This window comes from Alexandromys fortis, unplaced genomic scaffold, assembly GCF_014885135.2.
Source record: "Alexandromys fortis isolate MF-2015 unplaced genomic scaffold, M_Fortis_MF-2015_v1.1 scaffold_395, whole genome shotgun sequence".
Taxonomy (NCBI): domain Eukaryota; kingdom Metazoa; phylum Chordata; class Mammalia; order Rodentia; family Cricetidae; genus Alexandromys; species Alexandromys fortis.
In genome coordinates this window covers 147674-163286 of record NW_026068296.1, presented here as the reverse complement: position 1 = coordinate 163286, position 15613 = coordinate 147674, and the positions used below count along the sequence as shown (strand labels likewise).

The 15613-nt window shown below is 50.4% G+C and overlaps 2 protein-coding genes across 3 annotated transcripts in view; both read right to left on the bottom strand.

Annotated features, from left to right (window-relative positions):
• Positions 1 to 342, bottom strand: part of Treml1 (triggering receptor expressed on myeloid cells like 1) — an 11828-nt gene extending 11486 nt beyond the window's left edge. Inside the window, exon 1 of the mRNA XM_050132533.1 lies at positions 210 to 342. Within this exon, the coding sequence (XP_049988490.1) occupies positions 210 to 252 (43 nt within the window). The 5' untranslated portion in view covers positions 253 to 342. The remainder of the gene's footprint in view (positions 1 to 209) is intronic.
• An 8304-nt stretch (positions 343 to 8646) lies between these two features.
• Positions 8647 to 15613, bottom strand: part of Trem2 (triggering receptor expressed on myeloid cells 2) — a 46854-nt gene continuing 39887 nt past the window's right edge. Inside the window, exons 1-7 of one of the 2 annotated variants that reach the window (XM_050132534.1) lie at positions 14012 to 14198; positions 13667 to 13896; positions 13304 to 13415; positions 10548 to 10898; positions 9819 to 9909; positions 8999 to 9189; positions 8647 to 8923 (exon numbers count right to left, since the gene is read on the bottom strand). In XM_050132534.1, coding sequence (XP_049988491.1) covers positions 8880 to 8923; positions 8999 to 9189; positions 9819 to 9909; positions 10548 to 10898; positions 13304 to 13343 — 717 coding nt within the window. In that variant the 5' untranslated portion in view covers positions 13344 to 13415; positions 13667 to 13896; positions 14012 to 14198 and the 3' untranslated portion in view covers positions 8647 to 8879. Of the gene's footprint in view, positions 8924 to 8998; positions 9190 to 9818; positions 9910 to 10547; positions 10899 to 13303; positions 13416 to 13666; positions 13897 to 14011; positions 14199 to 15613 lie in introns of those variants that run through there. The other variant, XM_050132535.1, reaches the window with a different exon arrangement.

Sequence of the window (15613 nt, the reverse complement as noted above, 5' to 3'; positions counted from 1 at the left end):
GACCCCACGGGTGCCTGCAGCACCTCGGGATGGCTCTCGGCTGAGCCCTGACCTGGGGAAGGAAGAGAGGTGGGAGTGAGGGTCGGATAGAAGCAGGCACGGGTTCTAGCCCACCCTCGGGCATAGAGATGTGGGGATCCAGGGTCCAGGTACAGCATTTGCGGTACTTCTGGCTGAGGACGGAGGTGTGTGGTCCGTCTGCACCTTACCTGACAGTCCCAGGAGCAGCAGCAGCAGCAGGTAGCAGCCCATGGCTGGGCAGACAACAGTTCTGAGTGGCCTCCTCACAGACACTGCAGGCCCCAGGGGGCAGGAAACATCTGTTTCATACAGTCACGTGAGCTCTCCAGTAACCATAGGGGCCAACAGAGTTACACGGGTGGGAATCTCCGAGGTTGGGGGCAGGGAGCTTCTCCAGGACTTGCTTGGCTCAGGGCTCGGAAGACCCTGAGAGAGTGGTAGGCGAGTGTGAGAGAGGCGGGAAGAAGGAATCTGACTTCCCACCCAGGGGAATGGTGAGAGGGCCCAGCTCCAGGAAGGCAGGAGAAACTCTGTCTTTTTTTTTTTCTTTAATTATTTATTTATTATGTATACAATGTTCTGTCTGTGTGTATCCCTGCAGGCCAGAAGAGGACACCAGATCTCATTACAGATGGTTGTGAGTCACCACGTGGTTGCTGGGTATTAACTCAGGACCTCTGGAAGAGCAGCAAGTGCTCTTGACCTCTGAGCCATCTCTTCAGCCCCCATTCTTTCTTTTTAAAGGTCTCGAAAAACCAAAAAAATAAATAAAAAAAATAAAAAAAATAAAAATAAAACAAGATTGATTTTTATCTTAAGTGTGTGAGCGTTCTGCCTTTATGTAAGTGCCCCAAGTGTATGTGTGTATTACTCGCAGAGGCCAGGAGAGGGGGCCTGAACCCTGGAACTACAGATGCTTGTGAACTGTTATGTGGCTCTGGAAACAGCCTGTGCCCACTGCAAGAGCAGCAAATGCTCCTAACCACTGTGCCATCGCTCCAAACCCATTTTTCTTGACATTTTTAATTCACATGTTCTCTTTCTTAGTTTTCAAGCATTATTGTAATACCCTGACTACTTTGGTTCGATGACTGCTGTGTTCTCCATGAGTATTCCCACCTCTACGTGGTTTGACTGTATGTGCAAAGAGCCCTTATGCTTGAGTGTGACTGAGCAGTGAACATCCCTCAGGACTAGAGACTGGGAAACAGACAGAAGACTTGTACATCCTTCACTTTCCTTCCTAAATACATTTATACTCCAAAGCAATGGTGTCCTTCTCGTCTCTGCCTCTCTCTAAGAGGACGGTGAATCACTGTGCCTGTGTGTTACTTTTCTTATAGCTAACACAAAGTCACCTTAAGAAACAAAAGGTTTATTGGGGTTCGCCATTTCAGGAAATGTTGGTCTGTTTTCATTAGTGGAGGCATAGCAGCAGAAACATGAGGTGAGGCTACCCCATGGAAGTAGATAAGAAGCAAAGACAGATTTGAAGTAGGGCCCAACTGCTGTGCACCTAAAGATTCCATACATTCTAGACCTACCTGCTGTGAGCTGTGGGTCCACACCCTCAGCACCACCTGCTGGGAACTGTGGGTCCATACCCTCAACACCACCTTCTGTGAGCTGTGGGGGGGTCCATACCCTCAACACCACCTGCTGTGAGCTGTGGGGGTCCACACCCTCAGCACCACCTCCTGGAAGCTGTGGGTTCCACACCCCTCAGCGCCACCTGCTGGGAACCATGTGTTCACACACATGAGCCTGGGTGGGGGGCATTTCAAACCCTAGCATTCTCATGCTTCTTGACTCCATGCCTTGGAGGTCCTGAGATTCAGACTCACTGCCTGTAGAAGAAGCATCTGATCTCAAAACTGCCCTGGGGATCTGGGCGTGACAGAGTTTGTCAGAACTCAAGCCACATGTAGGGATGGTCATATTGCCCTGGTGTAGAAGATGAGTTCAGAGAAGTGCAGAAGATTTTCTTCTCTCCCTCCCTCCCTCCTTCCCTCCTTCCCTCCCTCCCTCCCTCCTTCCCTCCCTCCCTCCTTCCCTCCCTCCCTCCTCCCTCCCTTCCATCCCCCTTCCTCGACCCCTTCCTCCCTCAGTCTCTCTTCTCGCTCCCTCAGTCCCTCTTCTTTCTTTCTCCCTCCTTCCTCCCTCCCTCCTTTCTCTTCCTCCCTCTTTCCTTTCATTCCCTCCCTCCCTCCCTCTTCTCCCTCCCTTTCTCTTCCCCTCCCTCTCTCTCTCCCTCCCTTGCTCCTCTCCCCTGCCCTATAACTCCTCTGCTAGAAATGGAAATATTTTAAAGAGACACTCCCGTCCTATCTTTCAACTACCAGCCTGGTCATGGAGGCTGCTTGTTTGTTCCTGGCTGCCCTGACCTGAAATAATTACACAGAAATTAATTAAATTAAATTAATTAAATTTTTTTTAATTAAAAAACTGCTTAGCCTATTAGCTCAGGCTTCTTATTAACTAACTCTTATATCTTAAATTAACCCATTCCTATTATTTTATATTTTACCATGAGTCTTGTGGTTTACCAGTAAAGTTCCGGGGCATCTGTCTCCTTTGGCAGCTACATGGCATCTCCTCAACTCTGCCTATTCTCTCTCTACAACTCTGCTTGGATTTTCCACCTGGCTTTACTCTGTTAAGCCATTGGCCAAAAACAGCTTCTTTATTAACCAATGACAATAAAACATTCACAGCACACAGAAGTGAATCTCACATCACCAGCCTATTAAACAATGGACTCCTGAGGAATCAGAGTTGCCCCCGAGATGCCATGGTGGAGGAAGGAAGAGCCCGAAGCCTTAAGCAGCGCTCAGAGGGCAATTTGCCTCCCAGGGAGACTTCACACAGTTATAACAGTTGTCAGGTTATCTTGCCACACAGTGATGGTGGGCAGAATGGCACCTGGCAGAGATGCCTTACTCATGGCTCTTCCCTCTCTTCAAGTCCAGAGCTCATGCTAAGACCCCAGAGGTGGATGCTGGGGAGATGGCTCTGCAGATAAAGCCCTTGCTGCCTAAGCATGCAGATAGGAGTTTGGATCCAAGAACCTGTCTCAAAGCCATTCCAGACATAGCAGTCCACCTGTAGTTCCCTCCCCCACAAAACAGAGATGGGCTTCCAGAGCAAGCTGGCCGGAGAGACGAGCTGTGCCACCAGGTTTGGTAAAAACTGTTGGCTGGAGAGACGAGCTGTGCCACCGGGTTTGGTAGAGACCCTGCCTCGGTGATTTCTTTCTTCTTTTGAGTTAGTCTCACTTTGTAGCTCTGGATGACTAGAAACTCTGGCCAACTTGAACACAGAGAACCTTGAACCTCCTGCCTCTGCCTTGCTAGTGCTGGTATTGAAGGTATAAGCCACCACGTCCAGCAAGGATGATTACTGACAACAACCTTGGGCATCCACATGTACAAATGTGTACCCACATATGCATACTCACACATGCACGCACGCACACACACGCACATACACACAAACATATATTTCATGTCTACACAAGAAAAATGGAGGGAAAAAATGAAGATGGTCTTGGAGGTCACTGGTCTAGTCGCTGTTCCCAGTGTGGCCACACTGGGCACATTTCCTTTCTCTGCTCCTCCTCCCCGTATTTGTCTTTAATTGACTTACTGTGGGAACCAGGCTCCAACCTCAGCAGCTGAGCAAAGTGCCTGCCCTCCCTTCTTCCTCTTCCTTTCTTTCCTCCCAGGCACAGTTTGTCGATGCCCTAAGCACCTGAGAGCTTAATACATTAAACTGAGACTAGTAGAAGGGGTGATGGGGTAACCCACTGTTCCTGTGTGCCGAGGACCACAGGAACTGAGGGCTTCCTGGGATACAAGACCCTGAACAAACCTGGACTCTCTCCTGTCTTGACACCGCAGGCCAACCTTGGACTTCTTCTACAAATAGTCATAGAGGTGTTGTGTGTCATGGGACTGTGTCAGACATTAAACTGAGATCTTCATATCAGTATGGTTCACTGCTGGACCAGTGGGGCCTGGAGGGACCCTGGCATCCAGGGAAGCATGACGCTGCTGGGTTTTACAGTGAGAAAGTCAGTGTTTGTCGAGGACTTACAATGTACTGGACACCTAGTCAGGGAGTTCCGCAAATGTTATGTCTTTTTACTTCACAAAAACCCAGTGACGACACAGAATGACTCAGCGGACGAAGCTGCTTGCTGACAAACAGAGCTGTGCTCAGACGTGTGCCACATGTGCACATTGGAGTGTGTGTGTGCGTGTGTGTGTGCGCGTGCATGTGTGCACGCACGTGTGTGTGTGTGTGTGCACACACGCGTGCAAGCATGCTTGCAGATGTTCATAGGGAGGTGCCAGAGGAGTTCAGGAGAGGAAGTCAGATCCTCTGGAGCTGGAATTACAGCCACTGTAAACAGCCACTGAGAACTAAACTCCCATTTCTATAGGAACACCAAGTGCTCTTAACCACTGAGCCTTCTGTAGTGGTTTGAATGAAAATGACCACATTAGGCTCTGTGGTAATTTGAATATAACTGGCCCCTGTAACCTCATAGGGAATGAATGGCACTATTAGGAGGTGTGATTTTGTTGGAGTGGGCACGGCCTTGTTAGAGGAAATATGTCACCTTGGGTGTGGGCTTTGAGGTTTCCTATGCTCAAGATACTGCCCAGTCTCTCAGTTGACTTCCTATTGCCTACAAAATGTAGGACTCTCACCTACTTCTCCAGCACCATGTCAGCCTGCACGCTGCCATGCTTCCTGCCATGATGATAATGAACTAAACCTCTGAAACTGTAAGTGAGCCACCATAATGAAACAATTACCTTGATAAAAGTTGCCATGGTCATGGTGTCTCTTTCTAGCAATAGAAACCCTAATTAAGATGGGCTCATATATTTGAATGTTTGCTTCCCAGTTGATGGACTGTTTAGCAAGCTGTCTTAGTCACTTCTATTGCTGTGAAGAGACACCAGGACCAAGGCAACTCTTATAGATGTGAGCATTTGACTGGGGCTTGGGGCTTGCTTACAGTTCAGAGCATTAATTCATTATCATCATGGCAGGAAACAGGCATGGCGCTGGCGCAGTAGCTGAGAGCTTTACATCCTGATCAGCAGGCAGCAGCCTGACCACACACAAGACAGAGAGAGAGAGAGAGAGAGAGAGAGAGAGAGAGAGACTCCGTCTTAGTCTGGTGTGTGGAACCCCAGAGCCCATCCTCAGTAATACCATCTCCCATAAGGTCACAGGCACTCTAACAAGGCCACACCTCTTCTAAAGGCCACACCTCCCAAACAGTTCACTTGCTGATGACTAAGTGCTCAAATAGATGTGCCTATGTGGGCCATTCTCATTCACAGAAGTTAAGGAGGTGTAGCTTTGTTGCAGAATGTGTGTCACTAAGTGCAGCACGAATAATAAAAACCCAGAGACAGATACTGGGGTCCAGCCTGAAGATCAGAAAAGCAAAACAACCAGCCATTGGTTCTTACCTCTACCACAGGCCAAAATGGCAACCTGGCTTCCACGAATCCTCAGAATGAAACTGAGCGGAGACCTGTCTCTTCTGGTCTTACATTCCTCTCTAGTTCTGGGTTTAAAGGCGTGCACCACTACCGCAGTGCGTCTATGGCAAACTAGTGTGTCTACTGGGATGAAAAATGTGTGTCACCATTGGCCAGCAGGGCTGTTTTACTCTCTGATCTTCAGGCAGGCTTTATTTATTAAAATACAAATGAAATATCACTACAGCTGGGGGTGAGCTTTGAGGTAGCAAAAGCTCATGCCAGCCCCCCCCCTGCCCTTTGCTTGTGGATCAGACCTCAGATTAAGGTCTCAGCTACCGCTCCAGCACCATGCTCCCCACCAAGATGCTCATGGACACAGCCTCTGAAACTTGAAAACCAGCCCCAATCAAATGCCTCCTTTTATAAGTTGCCTTGGTCATGGTGTCTCTTCACAGTGACAGAGACACTGTAATGAAGACACTATCTCTCCAACCTCTAAAAATCATTTAAACCCCTGTGAAATCGAGGAGGGCGCTGGTTGACTAATTGCTTGGCTGATCTATTTTTACAATCAGCCAACCTGTCGTGGATTGAGGAACCTCTTACTACAAGCTGTCGGGAAGTAGAGATGAGACTAAGGTCCAGGATCTATCTACTTCTCAGTCCATGGTGATCCTTAGCCTAAGGCTGGGCATCTCCATGGTCATTCAAACACTGAGGTGGGCATCTCGGACATGGATGAGCAAACTCCAAGAGGAGAGCGGCCGCTGTTCTGCATGTCAGGCATGTCCCAGGGAGCCTCTAAGACCCACTCCACAGCCTGGGGCTCAGGACAGGCAGTTGAGAAGGGTTTGACTTGACTGTGGGCTGGATCTGTGGGGATGATGTAATAGACTTAGTATACAATGAGGCAGTTGGAGAAACCCAGCAGGCTGAGCCAGCATCTCAGAGCTCCAGGTCAGGGTCTGTGGTCTAAGTGGGAATGTGCAAGGCAGGGTTGGAACCCCAGGGAGGGCTGTGTGGAGTGAGGCTGGAGAACACATAACATGGCGGATGTTTCTCATAATTCCAAACTCATTTAGACGGTAAAGCATGCGCATGTCACCATGGCCACATGGATTCCCGGGTGTCCACTTCTCAGGACCAATAGAAAGCTTGGGTGTGGCTGGTTTAATCCCTCCTCATCTGGGTCCCTCAGAGAGTTCTATACACTCTTCTTTAATCTTGGCCAGGATGTTAGGTGTGTGTTTGTGTCTACATGAAGTTGGGCTGTGGGTTTGTCTGCGGGTATGTTTGTGGGCATGTTTGTGGGTATGTCTGTGGGTATGTCTGTGGGTATGTCTGCTGGTATGTCTGAAGGTATGTCTGTGGACATGTCTGGGCATGTCTGTGGGTATGTCTGTAGGTATGTCTGTATGGATGTCTGTGGGTATGTCTGCAGGTATGTCTGTGGGCATGTCTGTCTGGGGTATGTCAGGGGGATTGTCTTGACTGTTAGCAGAGGTGGAAGACTCAGCCTGAATTCAGACAGCGTTGTTTCCTGCACTGGGCCTGGAGCTGAACAGGGGAGGAAAGCTAACTGAGCAAACAGGCAGGTGGATGCGTTTGTTTCTGCTTTTAGCTAAAAATGTAATGTGACCAGTTGCTTGAGTTTGCCTCAACTTCCCCAAACTGATGGACTATGACTTGGAATAGTGAGCTGAACAAGCCCTTTCCTCCCTATGTTACCTTTGGTCAAGATGTTTCCTCACAGCAACAGAAATGAAGAGACGGACACTGTCTTGTCTGTTACCTTTGCCTCATATTCTTCCTGCCCACAATGCCCTCATAGTTCCTAATTTCCTTCAGGTGTCCCCTTTGACTGTCCTGCTCAAAATGGCACACTCCATCTCCTCTGTATTTGGCTTTATTTTTAACTTTTTGTCAAAAGTTTTTGCTTTTGATCATAAACCCCTTTACGGTGTTCATTGCCACCTCACCGGCTCCTCTCCCTAGAACAAGAACTCTAGTGCAGAATCGCACTGTGTCCCCGAGGCTTGGATCACGCTCAAAACATGTTGCAATGCACTTGTCCATAAATGTGCTTTCAGGACAGAGGTAGAGGGGAGGGTGCTGAGAATGTGGAGGGAAACTTGGGTTTCCAGGCTCTGCTAGAGATGGCAAATGTGTCCCCTCCTTCCCCGAGCCTCCATTCCCTCTCAGTACATCCAGGGGTGTGGACTGTGTCCAGCTCAGCTACTGTGGCTTTGTTGTTCCTCCAGAGGGGAAGCTGCAGACGCAAGCACAGCTCTGGGAGGTGAGAGGATGAGTCAGAGGGTTGGCCGGCCCTGAACAGCAGAAGTGGGAGTGGACAGGAAGGAGCCTGGGGCTGGGAGTGGGGCAACTGTAGGAGCTGATGGAGAGAATGCCAGAGGGGAGGAGTAGGAAGATGAGCAGCTCTCCCACAGAAGGACTTGGTGATCAAATTTAGGGAAGGGAGATGAGGGTGAGAAGATCAACCTGGCGGGAGCCTGGGGGACGGAAGACATGGCACTGCGGTGATCGGTTTTAACTCTCATTCTGACACAATCTAGAGTCACCCAGGAAAGCCTCAAAGAGAGGTTGTCTAGATGAAGCTGGCACACAGGCATGTCTGAGGGGGTGGGAAGATTACATGTTGACAGGTGTGGAAAGGCCCAGCCCGCTGAGGGTAGCACCATTCCCTCAGCAGAGAGGGGCTCCTGGGCTGTGTTAGTGGTATAGAGAGGAGCTGAGCACAGGTATTGTCTGTGTCCATTCCCTCCCTGCTGCTGACCAGATGTTCTGTGACAAGGTGTTTGAAGTTGCTGCTGCCTCTATTTCCCTTCTGGGATGAGCTGTAATCTGGAATTGTGAGCTAAAATCAATCCTTTCTCCCTTAAATTGCTTTTGGTCAGTATTTTGTACTACAGCACCAAAAATGAAACTCAGTTATCTTTGGACCCCAGGCCTCAAATAGGGTACTTTTCCCCTTTTTTCTTATCCAAATGCATAAATTCTGTGGTAAGTTCGTGCCTAGCATGAACACGACCATGAGTTTAGTCCCACAGAAGACCTTTATGAGGCGAAGAACCATCTAGAAAGAGTGGATAGTCCTGGGTTGGTGTGCGAGAGTGTTTAATGCCCATAGCCCAGCAGCTTACAGGTGACCTTCTAGCACACAAACACGTGAGTACTTTTGCTTCTGGGAGAGGTGGGCTTTGGCATGATTGTTCCTGCTTCTAGGAGAGAACGGGTTTAGGCAGAAGTAGCCTCTGAAGCCTAGCCTCTGAAGCCAAACTAGAAGAAGCAGAAGTCTTGGTTCCAGGGGGAAGAGTACCCAAACAGGCTGGTTCATGGGTGGACTTCAGGGGGGCTTCTCTCAGGATCTCTGGGTCCTGCAATAGACACAGCTCAGTCTCTTCTATCCCTGCCCTGTCCGGGCCTAACACCCCCCAGCTTGCCCCACTCACCAGTCAAGATCTGAAGCTGGTGCCCAGCTTCACGGCTGCAGTCCAGCCCACTGGCCACAGGTGACTCCAGCTTCTGCCTGCGCCTGGCCACAGCCCAGAGGATGCTGGCTGTAAGAAGCTTGCTGAAGAGGACACAGACCAGGAGGAGGAGAATGGAAGTGGGTAGGAAGGAGGTCTCTCCTGATTGGCTCCTTGGAAAGAGAAGGAAGACTACAGGTGACCTACTGGGTGAAATCTGCCCTTGGAGAGGGCATAGAGGAACCAGAAAGTCCTAGGGGCCTTGGCGACACTATCTCTGGGTGGGACTTTATGGAGCTCAGAGAAATCACCTTCTGAGTGCACAAAACACATCCCTTTCCCCTGCTGAGCTGTTTCCTGTGGTATGCTATGGTGCATGCGGTGTGCAGGTATGCAGCTGTACACATGCAGAACACATGCAGTTGTAGAACACATTTTTGTATTAGTACATAGGGAAGGATGCACCTGCACATGTTCTCAGCATTTGTATCATTTCTATATTAGTACATGAAGCAGCTATGATGCGTTCTGGTTCTTCTGAAGAAGCAGAGTCCCAGGGCTCATGATTTCAAGCTGAAGTCCTGAGACTTCTTGCTGAGAGCAGGGGCCTATAGGGGCTGCTCTTTCAGAATTCTGGAAACTATCACTAAGGCCTCCAGTTTCTTACTATCTAAGTCCAGTAGCGTCAATGTAGGTAGGAGGGAACTTACACAAGACTACACATGGGGTTTGCCTGATCTGTTGTCCTGGGACCTCTATCTCCAGTCACCACCAGGAGTCCGAGGGGGGACCACCACTGTACCTGGAGGTGCTGTGTTCCACTTGAGCACCCTCAAAATTCTCTGATTCCTCAGAGACCCAGAGATCTCCAGCATCTTGGTCATCTAGAGGGTCTGTGAGAGACAAGCCATGAGATCACTCCTTTAGGGCACTGTCTGTTGGGGAGCACCATATAACTCAGGAAGTAAAGAAAAGTACAAGGCCCAGGAACCTCATGAAACTTTACGAGATTTATACACACACCCCAAGCCATTATAGCTATTGGGGAGGAGAGACTCAAACCAGGACCAGTTCCCTACAAGTTGTTCAGGGAGCTCCAGAGATGCAGGGAGCTCTGGGGATTTAGGTAGCTCCAGGGATGCAGGGAGCTCCAGGGATGCAGGGAGCTCCAGGGATGCAGGGAGCTCCGGGGATGCAGTGAGCTCCAGGGATGTAGGGAGCTCCAGGGATGCAGGGAGCTCCAGGGATGCAGGAGCTCCAGGGATCTAGGGAGCTCTAGAGATGCTGGGATGGGCTTTTGGTGATGCAGCTGCTTTAGAGCTGCCCATAGATAAACCCTCCTCCACGCACTTACAAGTAGCCCCAGCAAACTCACTAGTTCACTGAGCTAGACCTGGGTGGAACCTTTTCTTGAATCCGTTGCTATTGGCTAATCTGGGACAGAATTTGCTTATGTCTCCCAGGAACAGTCACACAAAAATGAGGTCTGTCCCAAGGATCAAGCAAAGGTGCGACCAGCCGCTGTACTCACCTGCCAGCACCTCCACCAGAACCTTCTGGAGAACATCAGTCTCCCGACCTCGGAGACTCTGACACTGGTAGAGACCCGCGTCACTGGCTTGGAGGTTTCGCAGAGTGACAGTGAGGGTTCCAGCCAGGGTGTCATCCATGATGACCGTGCTCCCATTCCGTTTCCTCAGGAAGGCCAACAACCACACACTATGTGTGCTCACCACACGCTGGCATGGGCCCTCCTCAGCCAGCTGGCGACACCAAGCCTTGCGTCTCCCCCAGTGCTTCAAGGAGTCGTAAGTACATGACACCCGCAGGGACTGGCCAGCCACACCCTGCAGCACCGTTGTGTTGAGGGCTCGGGACAACTCTGCAGAGGAGACTGCCACTTGTCACTTCACCTACTCAAGTATTCACTGAGCATCTGTCTGCCAGGAACAGCCTCTGCAGACAGGATCCTTAAAGAGCCTAGGGTGTCTAAGCAGAAGGTGGCACACCTGGGGTCTAGGGTCTGCTTTTCTTTTTTCTTTTTTTTTTCTATGGAATATATTTATTTTCTCTAGACTGGCAGAAGATTATCTATTGTTACTCAGGTAAAAGAGGAGTAATGTTACTGTGAAAGACTGTAGTAACATTTCATTTGTATTTTAATAGATAAAGTTTTCTTGAAGATCAGAAAAGTAAAAGTGTCACACTGGCCAGCCTTACAGACCAGGCAGCAATGATAAACACTTTTAATCCCAGTAGCCCCACCAGCTTGCCATAGAAACCAGGAAGTACTGATGCATACCCTTAATCCCAGAGCTAGAGAGGGTTATAAAACAGGAGGAGATGGCTCTCAGTCTAGTCTCATTAGGGTCTGCTTTTCTTACAATGCTTTCCAGACACCTTTGGGGGCAGCTCCAGGGATGCAGGGATCACGGTGTACATCAGAATAATCTCCTTCCACTCATTGTTTGAAACAGAATATCTTACCAGTATAAAAGAAGAGCTAATGTTTATGGTCAACGTGACAGGTTCTAGAATCATCGAGGTGGCAAACTTCTGAGCTTGCATGTGAGGGACTTTCTAGATCAAGTTAGCCTATGGGAATATCGATGGAAGAGTATCTGGATTCAGCTCATTGGTGTGAAAAGACCCGCATTCCATGGGCGGAAGTCCCCCGCTACATCAAAATCAAGAAGAGAGCCCAGCAGCTGCACTCTTCTCTCAGCTTCTTGACTAAGTATACAATGTAACAGCCACCTCCTGCTGCCATGCCTTCCCTGCCAGGATGGAATGCACTGCGAGCCAAACCATCCCTCCTTTCACTGAGTTGCTTTTCTGAGATATTTTGTCACAGCAACAAGCTGTAACTCCTACAGTAAGGAACTCCACCACACAGACCAAGCTGACCTGTGCGCTTCTAGGGATCTGCCTGTCTCTGTCCCCCATGTCTTTATCCCTGAGAGGCAGGCACATGCCACTGCACTGGGCTGTTCTCATGGGTTCTGTGGGTCCAAATGCAGGTCCTCATGCTTGCAAGGTAAGCACTGTGTTGACTAAGCCATGCCTTGCTCTTAAAACCCTTCTGGCTCTATTTTAGACATCTTCCCTCCTGTCGTATGGGACCAGATTGTCTCTTTTCCTTTCTTCTTCTCAGGAGAGCAAATGGATCTCAGGCTGGTTTCCCAAGGGTCTGGAATCCCCTTCTCCCTGTCCCTGCCTCATGTCCTCTCAACAGTCGTCCATACTGGATGACTCTCCTTTCCTGACCTTTAACTCCCAGCTTCCCTGTTTCTGTGGCTCTGTTCCTCTTTTTTGGAGGACTTGTCTCAAAGCTATTTTGGGGGATACATGAGGCTGCTATTTTGGGGATCATCTTGGGGTAGGGTTGGTGGCATTGGAACACCCGCCAGGTTGAGGCCAGAGCAGGGGGACAAGGGTTTATCTAAACTTTCTGTCTCTTGCGTCTTGTCTCCAGCTATTACTGAGATGGAAACACAGAAGGTGGGGTCAAAGAGCTGGCAGCCGCCTTCTGGAGTAGAGACCTCATGTGTGTGTTCTCGCCACACATCCGCCCCTCCACCCAGCTGCCTCCAGACAGGCTAAGGCACCTTATATCCCCCACCCCCATCAGCCCCTCCACCCAGCTGCCTCCAGGCAGGCTAAGGCACCTTACATCCCCCACCCCCATCAGCCCCTCCACCCAGCTGCCTCCAGGCAGGCTAAGGAGCCTTATACCTCCCTCCACTTCCAGGTGCTTCAGCCTCTCCTCTCACCTGGGTTTGTCCATTACTCTTGGGCTGCAGGAGGTACCCAGCCCACAGTGGGAGGAGGCAGTCTGTCACACTTGAGGACTCAGTGGTAGAGCCTTCAGCATCCTCAGCTCCCACTGAGGGCTGAGGTCAAATGTGGGAAGGGCTGAGGAGGATGCAAATCCCAGCCCAAGTCTCTCCTCCTCTAACCTTCTCTCCCATTCTGCCACTCCACTTGTGCTTCAGTGCTCCTTGAGTGTTTAAGGGCTCTTAGCAGCGCTTCCACAGGCCCCCACCCGACAGCTAGTGCCGCCCTCACAATTCCTGCAGTGACCAAGTACTGCCGAGCCTTCCCTACACATGGGGGTTGATCCTGGAAGGATGGCACGAAGAACACGGGCCAGTGGGGAGGAAAGCAGAGCCAAGCAGGACACTTGGGCATGCCAGGACTCCAGTCTCCTTCACAGTACCCCTCCATAACACCCCCACCCTCACCCAGCCATCTGTTCAAGGAAGTATTGTAGAGGGTGGGTCCCACCTGTGATCAGCAGCAGGAGAAACAGGTGGAGAGGCCCCATGGCTCCCTTCCGTGGCCAGCCGGAGAGAACAGACGTGGCTCTGGAGTCCCTTGTGCAAGATCTCGTCTTTCCCTTGAAGTTCAGAAAAGAGAGGACCAAGCCAGTCAGGCGCAGTCACAGGAACTGTGATCCTGGATTGAGCAACGGTCAGGACGAGGGTGGGCGCTATGATTCAAGGAGGGAGAGGACATGAGGGAGGAAGGAAAGAGGCCTCCGCAGTCTGGCTGAAGGTCAGATGCCTCCTGCGGTGCTGACCAGGCTGGCCCTGCATGGCTGTTGCCAGTCGGGCTTTTAGATTCTTCCATCTCCTTGCAGAACCTCACCTGGGGGTTCTTATCCTCACACTGTGGCCACAGTGTCCGTCATCCACTGGTGCCAGCCTCTCCTGGAGGATAGCCGCTTCTTGTGAGGTTGGCATGTCACCAGCTCCTTCCTACGACCTCATTGGATAAGGCAGCAGCTACGGACATAAGCTAGAGGCAGACTTTTTGTTTGCTGTGTGTCCGCTCAGGCCTGTAACCTCTCTGTGCTCGCTGTGCCTCATTTTGTGCATCTGTAAGATAGGACCACTGGTGATAAGCAAGTTTATCGGGGGCGCCATGGCGTTTGCTACAATCAAGGGTCCAGACGCACAGAAGCCCTCAGCAAGGGCTAACTGAGACTATTACCTCAGTCAGCAGGGGATGGGGAAATGGGCAAACTCTGAGTGTGCTTCAAGAATCCCTTCCCTAGGGCTGGAGAGATGGCTCAGCGGTTAAGAGCATTGCTTGCTCTTCCAAAGGTCCTGAGTTCATTCCCGGCAACCACATGGTGGCTCACAACCATCTGGAGTAAGGTCTGGTGCCCTCTTCTGGCCTGCAGACATACACACAGACAGAATATTGTATACATAATAAATAAATACATATTTTTTTTAAAAAAAGAATCCCTTCCCTAGAGAAATGTAAACAACCTCTATCCCCTCCTCATGAGCTCTTCAAAGCCAGAAGGAGCTGGTGTGATGAGCACTTGTGAGCCCCCATGTGGGTGCTGGGAACCGAACCTGGGTCCTCTACAGGAACAGCAAGTGCTCTTAGCCACTGAACCATCTCTTCAGTCCCCAGCTAAAGAGCTAATTGGGCTTACTTACAGAGCATGGGTGAAGGGAAGGGAGACCCGCAGGAGCATGGTGGCTGTAAAGCAGCTGTAGTGGAAGTCTTCAGATAGCATGGATGATGGCTTCCCTGTGGTCACATGGGTTGACTCCCCTCCCTAGTCAGCTTTCCTCAACCAGTACACGACAATCCCTCCCCAAGACCCCAAGATCTCATGCAATTAGGGCAGAATTGCATGCAGGTGGCTTAGAGAAGTGGCCTCCATTGACCTCTCCACACCCTCCTTCTATGAAGATATGCCAACAATTCACAAGATGGGCTGGACAAGCAGCCAAAGCTTATCTGATGGAGATGGCAGCTGTTTTCAATAATTCTCCACAATAGAGGGGGGTTCTTTTGCTTGCCCCCAAACTTCTTCCTCTGCAGAGCTGGGTGTCCCCAGGGCACACATGTCCACACAGTCCCGTCTTGAACTTCTGGTCACCCAGTGGGACAGGCAGAGCATTTCCTGGAGTTCTGGAAGACAGGAATTCCACAGGTGGAGTCCCCATGAGGATGGTTCAGGCACAGAGACTTGCATGTGCCAAGGCACAAAGGTGTCTGGTGAGTCAGGGGTAAAGCTCAGGAGATCTGGAGGCATTCCAGCCTGAAAACTGAGCTATGCCAGAGGTCCTGAGGAAAGAAGCTGGGAGCCTACAGGTACATTACCTGGCTTCAGTTCTGGCATAGTTCTCTGTTCTCGGGTCCTTCTGGGATGGACCATGTGACAGGGAGTGTCATCTGGAGATGGGAACTCCTGGGGAGTAAAAGACACTACTCCACACCAGGGAAAACAGCTCAGCTTGTCAGGGTCTAATGTGGGGAGTAACTCTGTATCACTGTGTGTGTGTGTGTGTGTGTGTGTGTGTGTGTGTGTGTCAAAGATGTCTTTCCTCCAAGACTCTCCACCTCATATTTTGAGTCTCTCACTTGGCATGGAACTCATCAGTTGGGCTACACTGTCTGGTCCATGAACCCCAAGGATTCACCTATTGATGTGGGATTCCCCTCTGTATGCTGTGAATACCATTGGTTAATAAAGAAGCTGCTTTGGGCCTATTGCAGCACAGAATAGGGCTAGGTGGGAATTCCAAGTAGATAGAGGAGGAGAGAGTGGGCGGAGTCAAGGGGATGCCT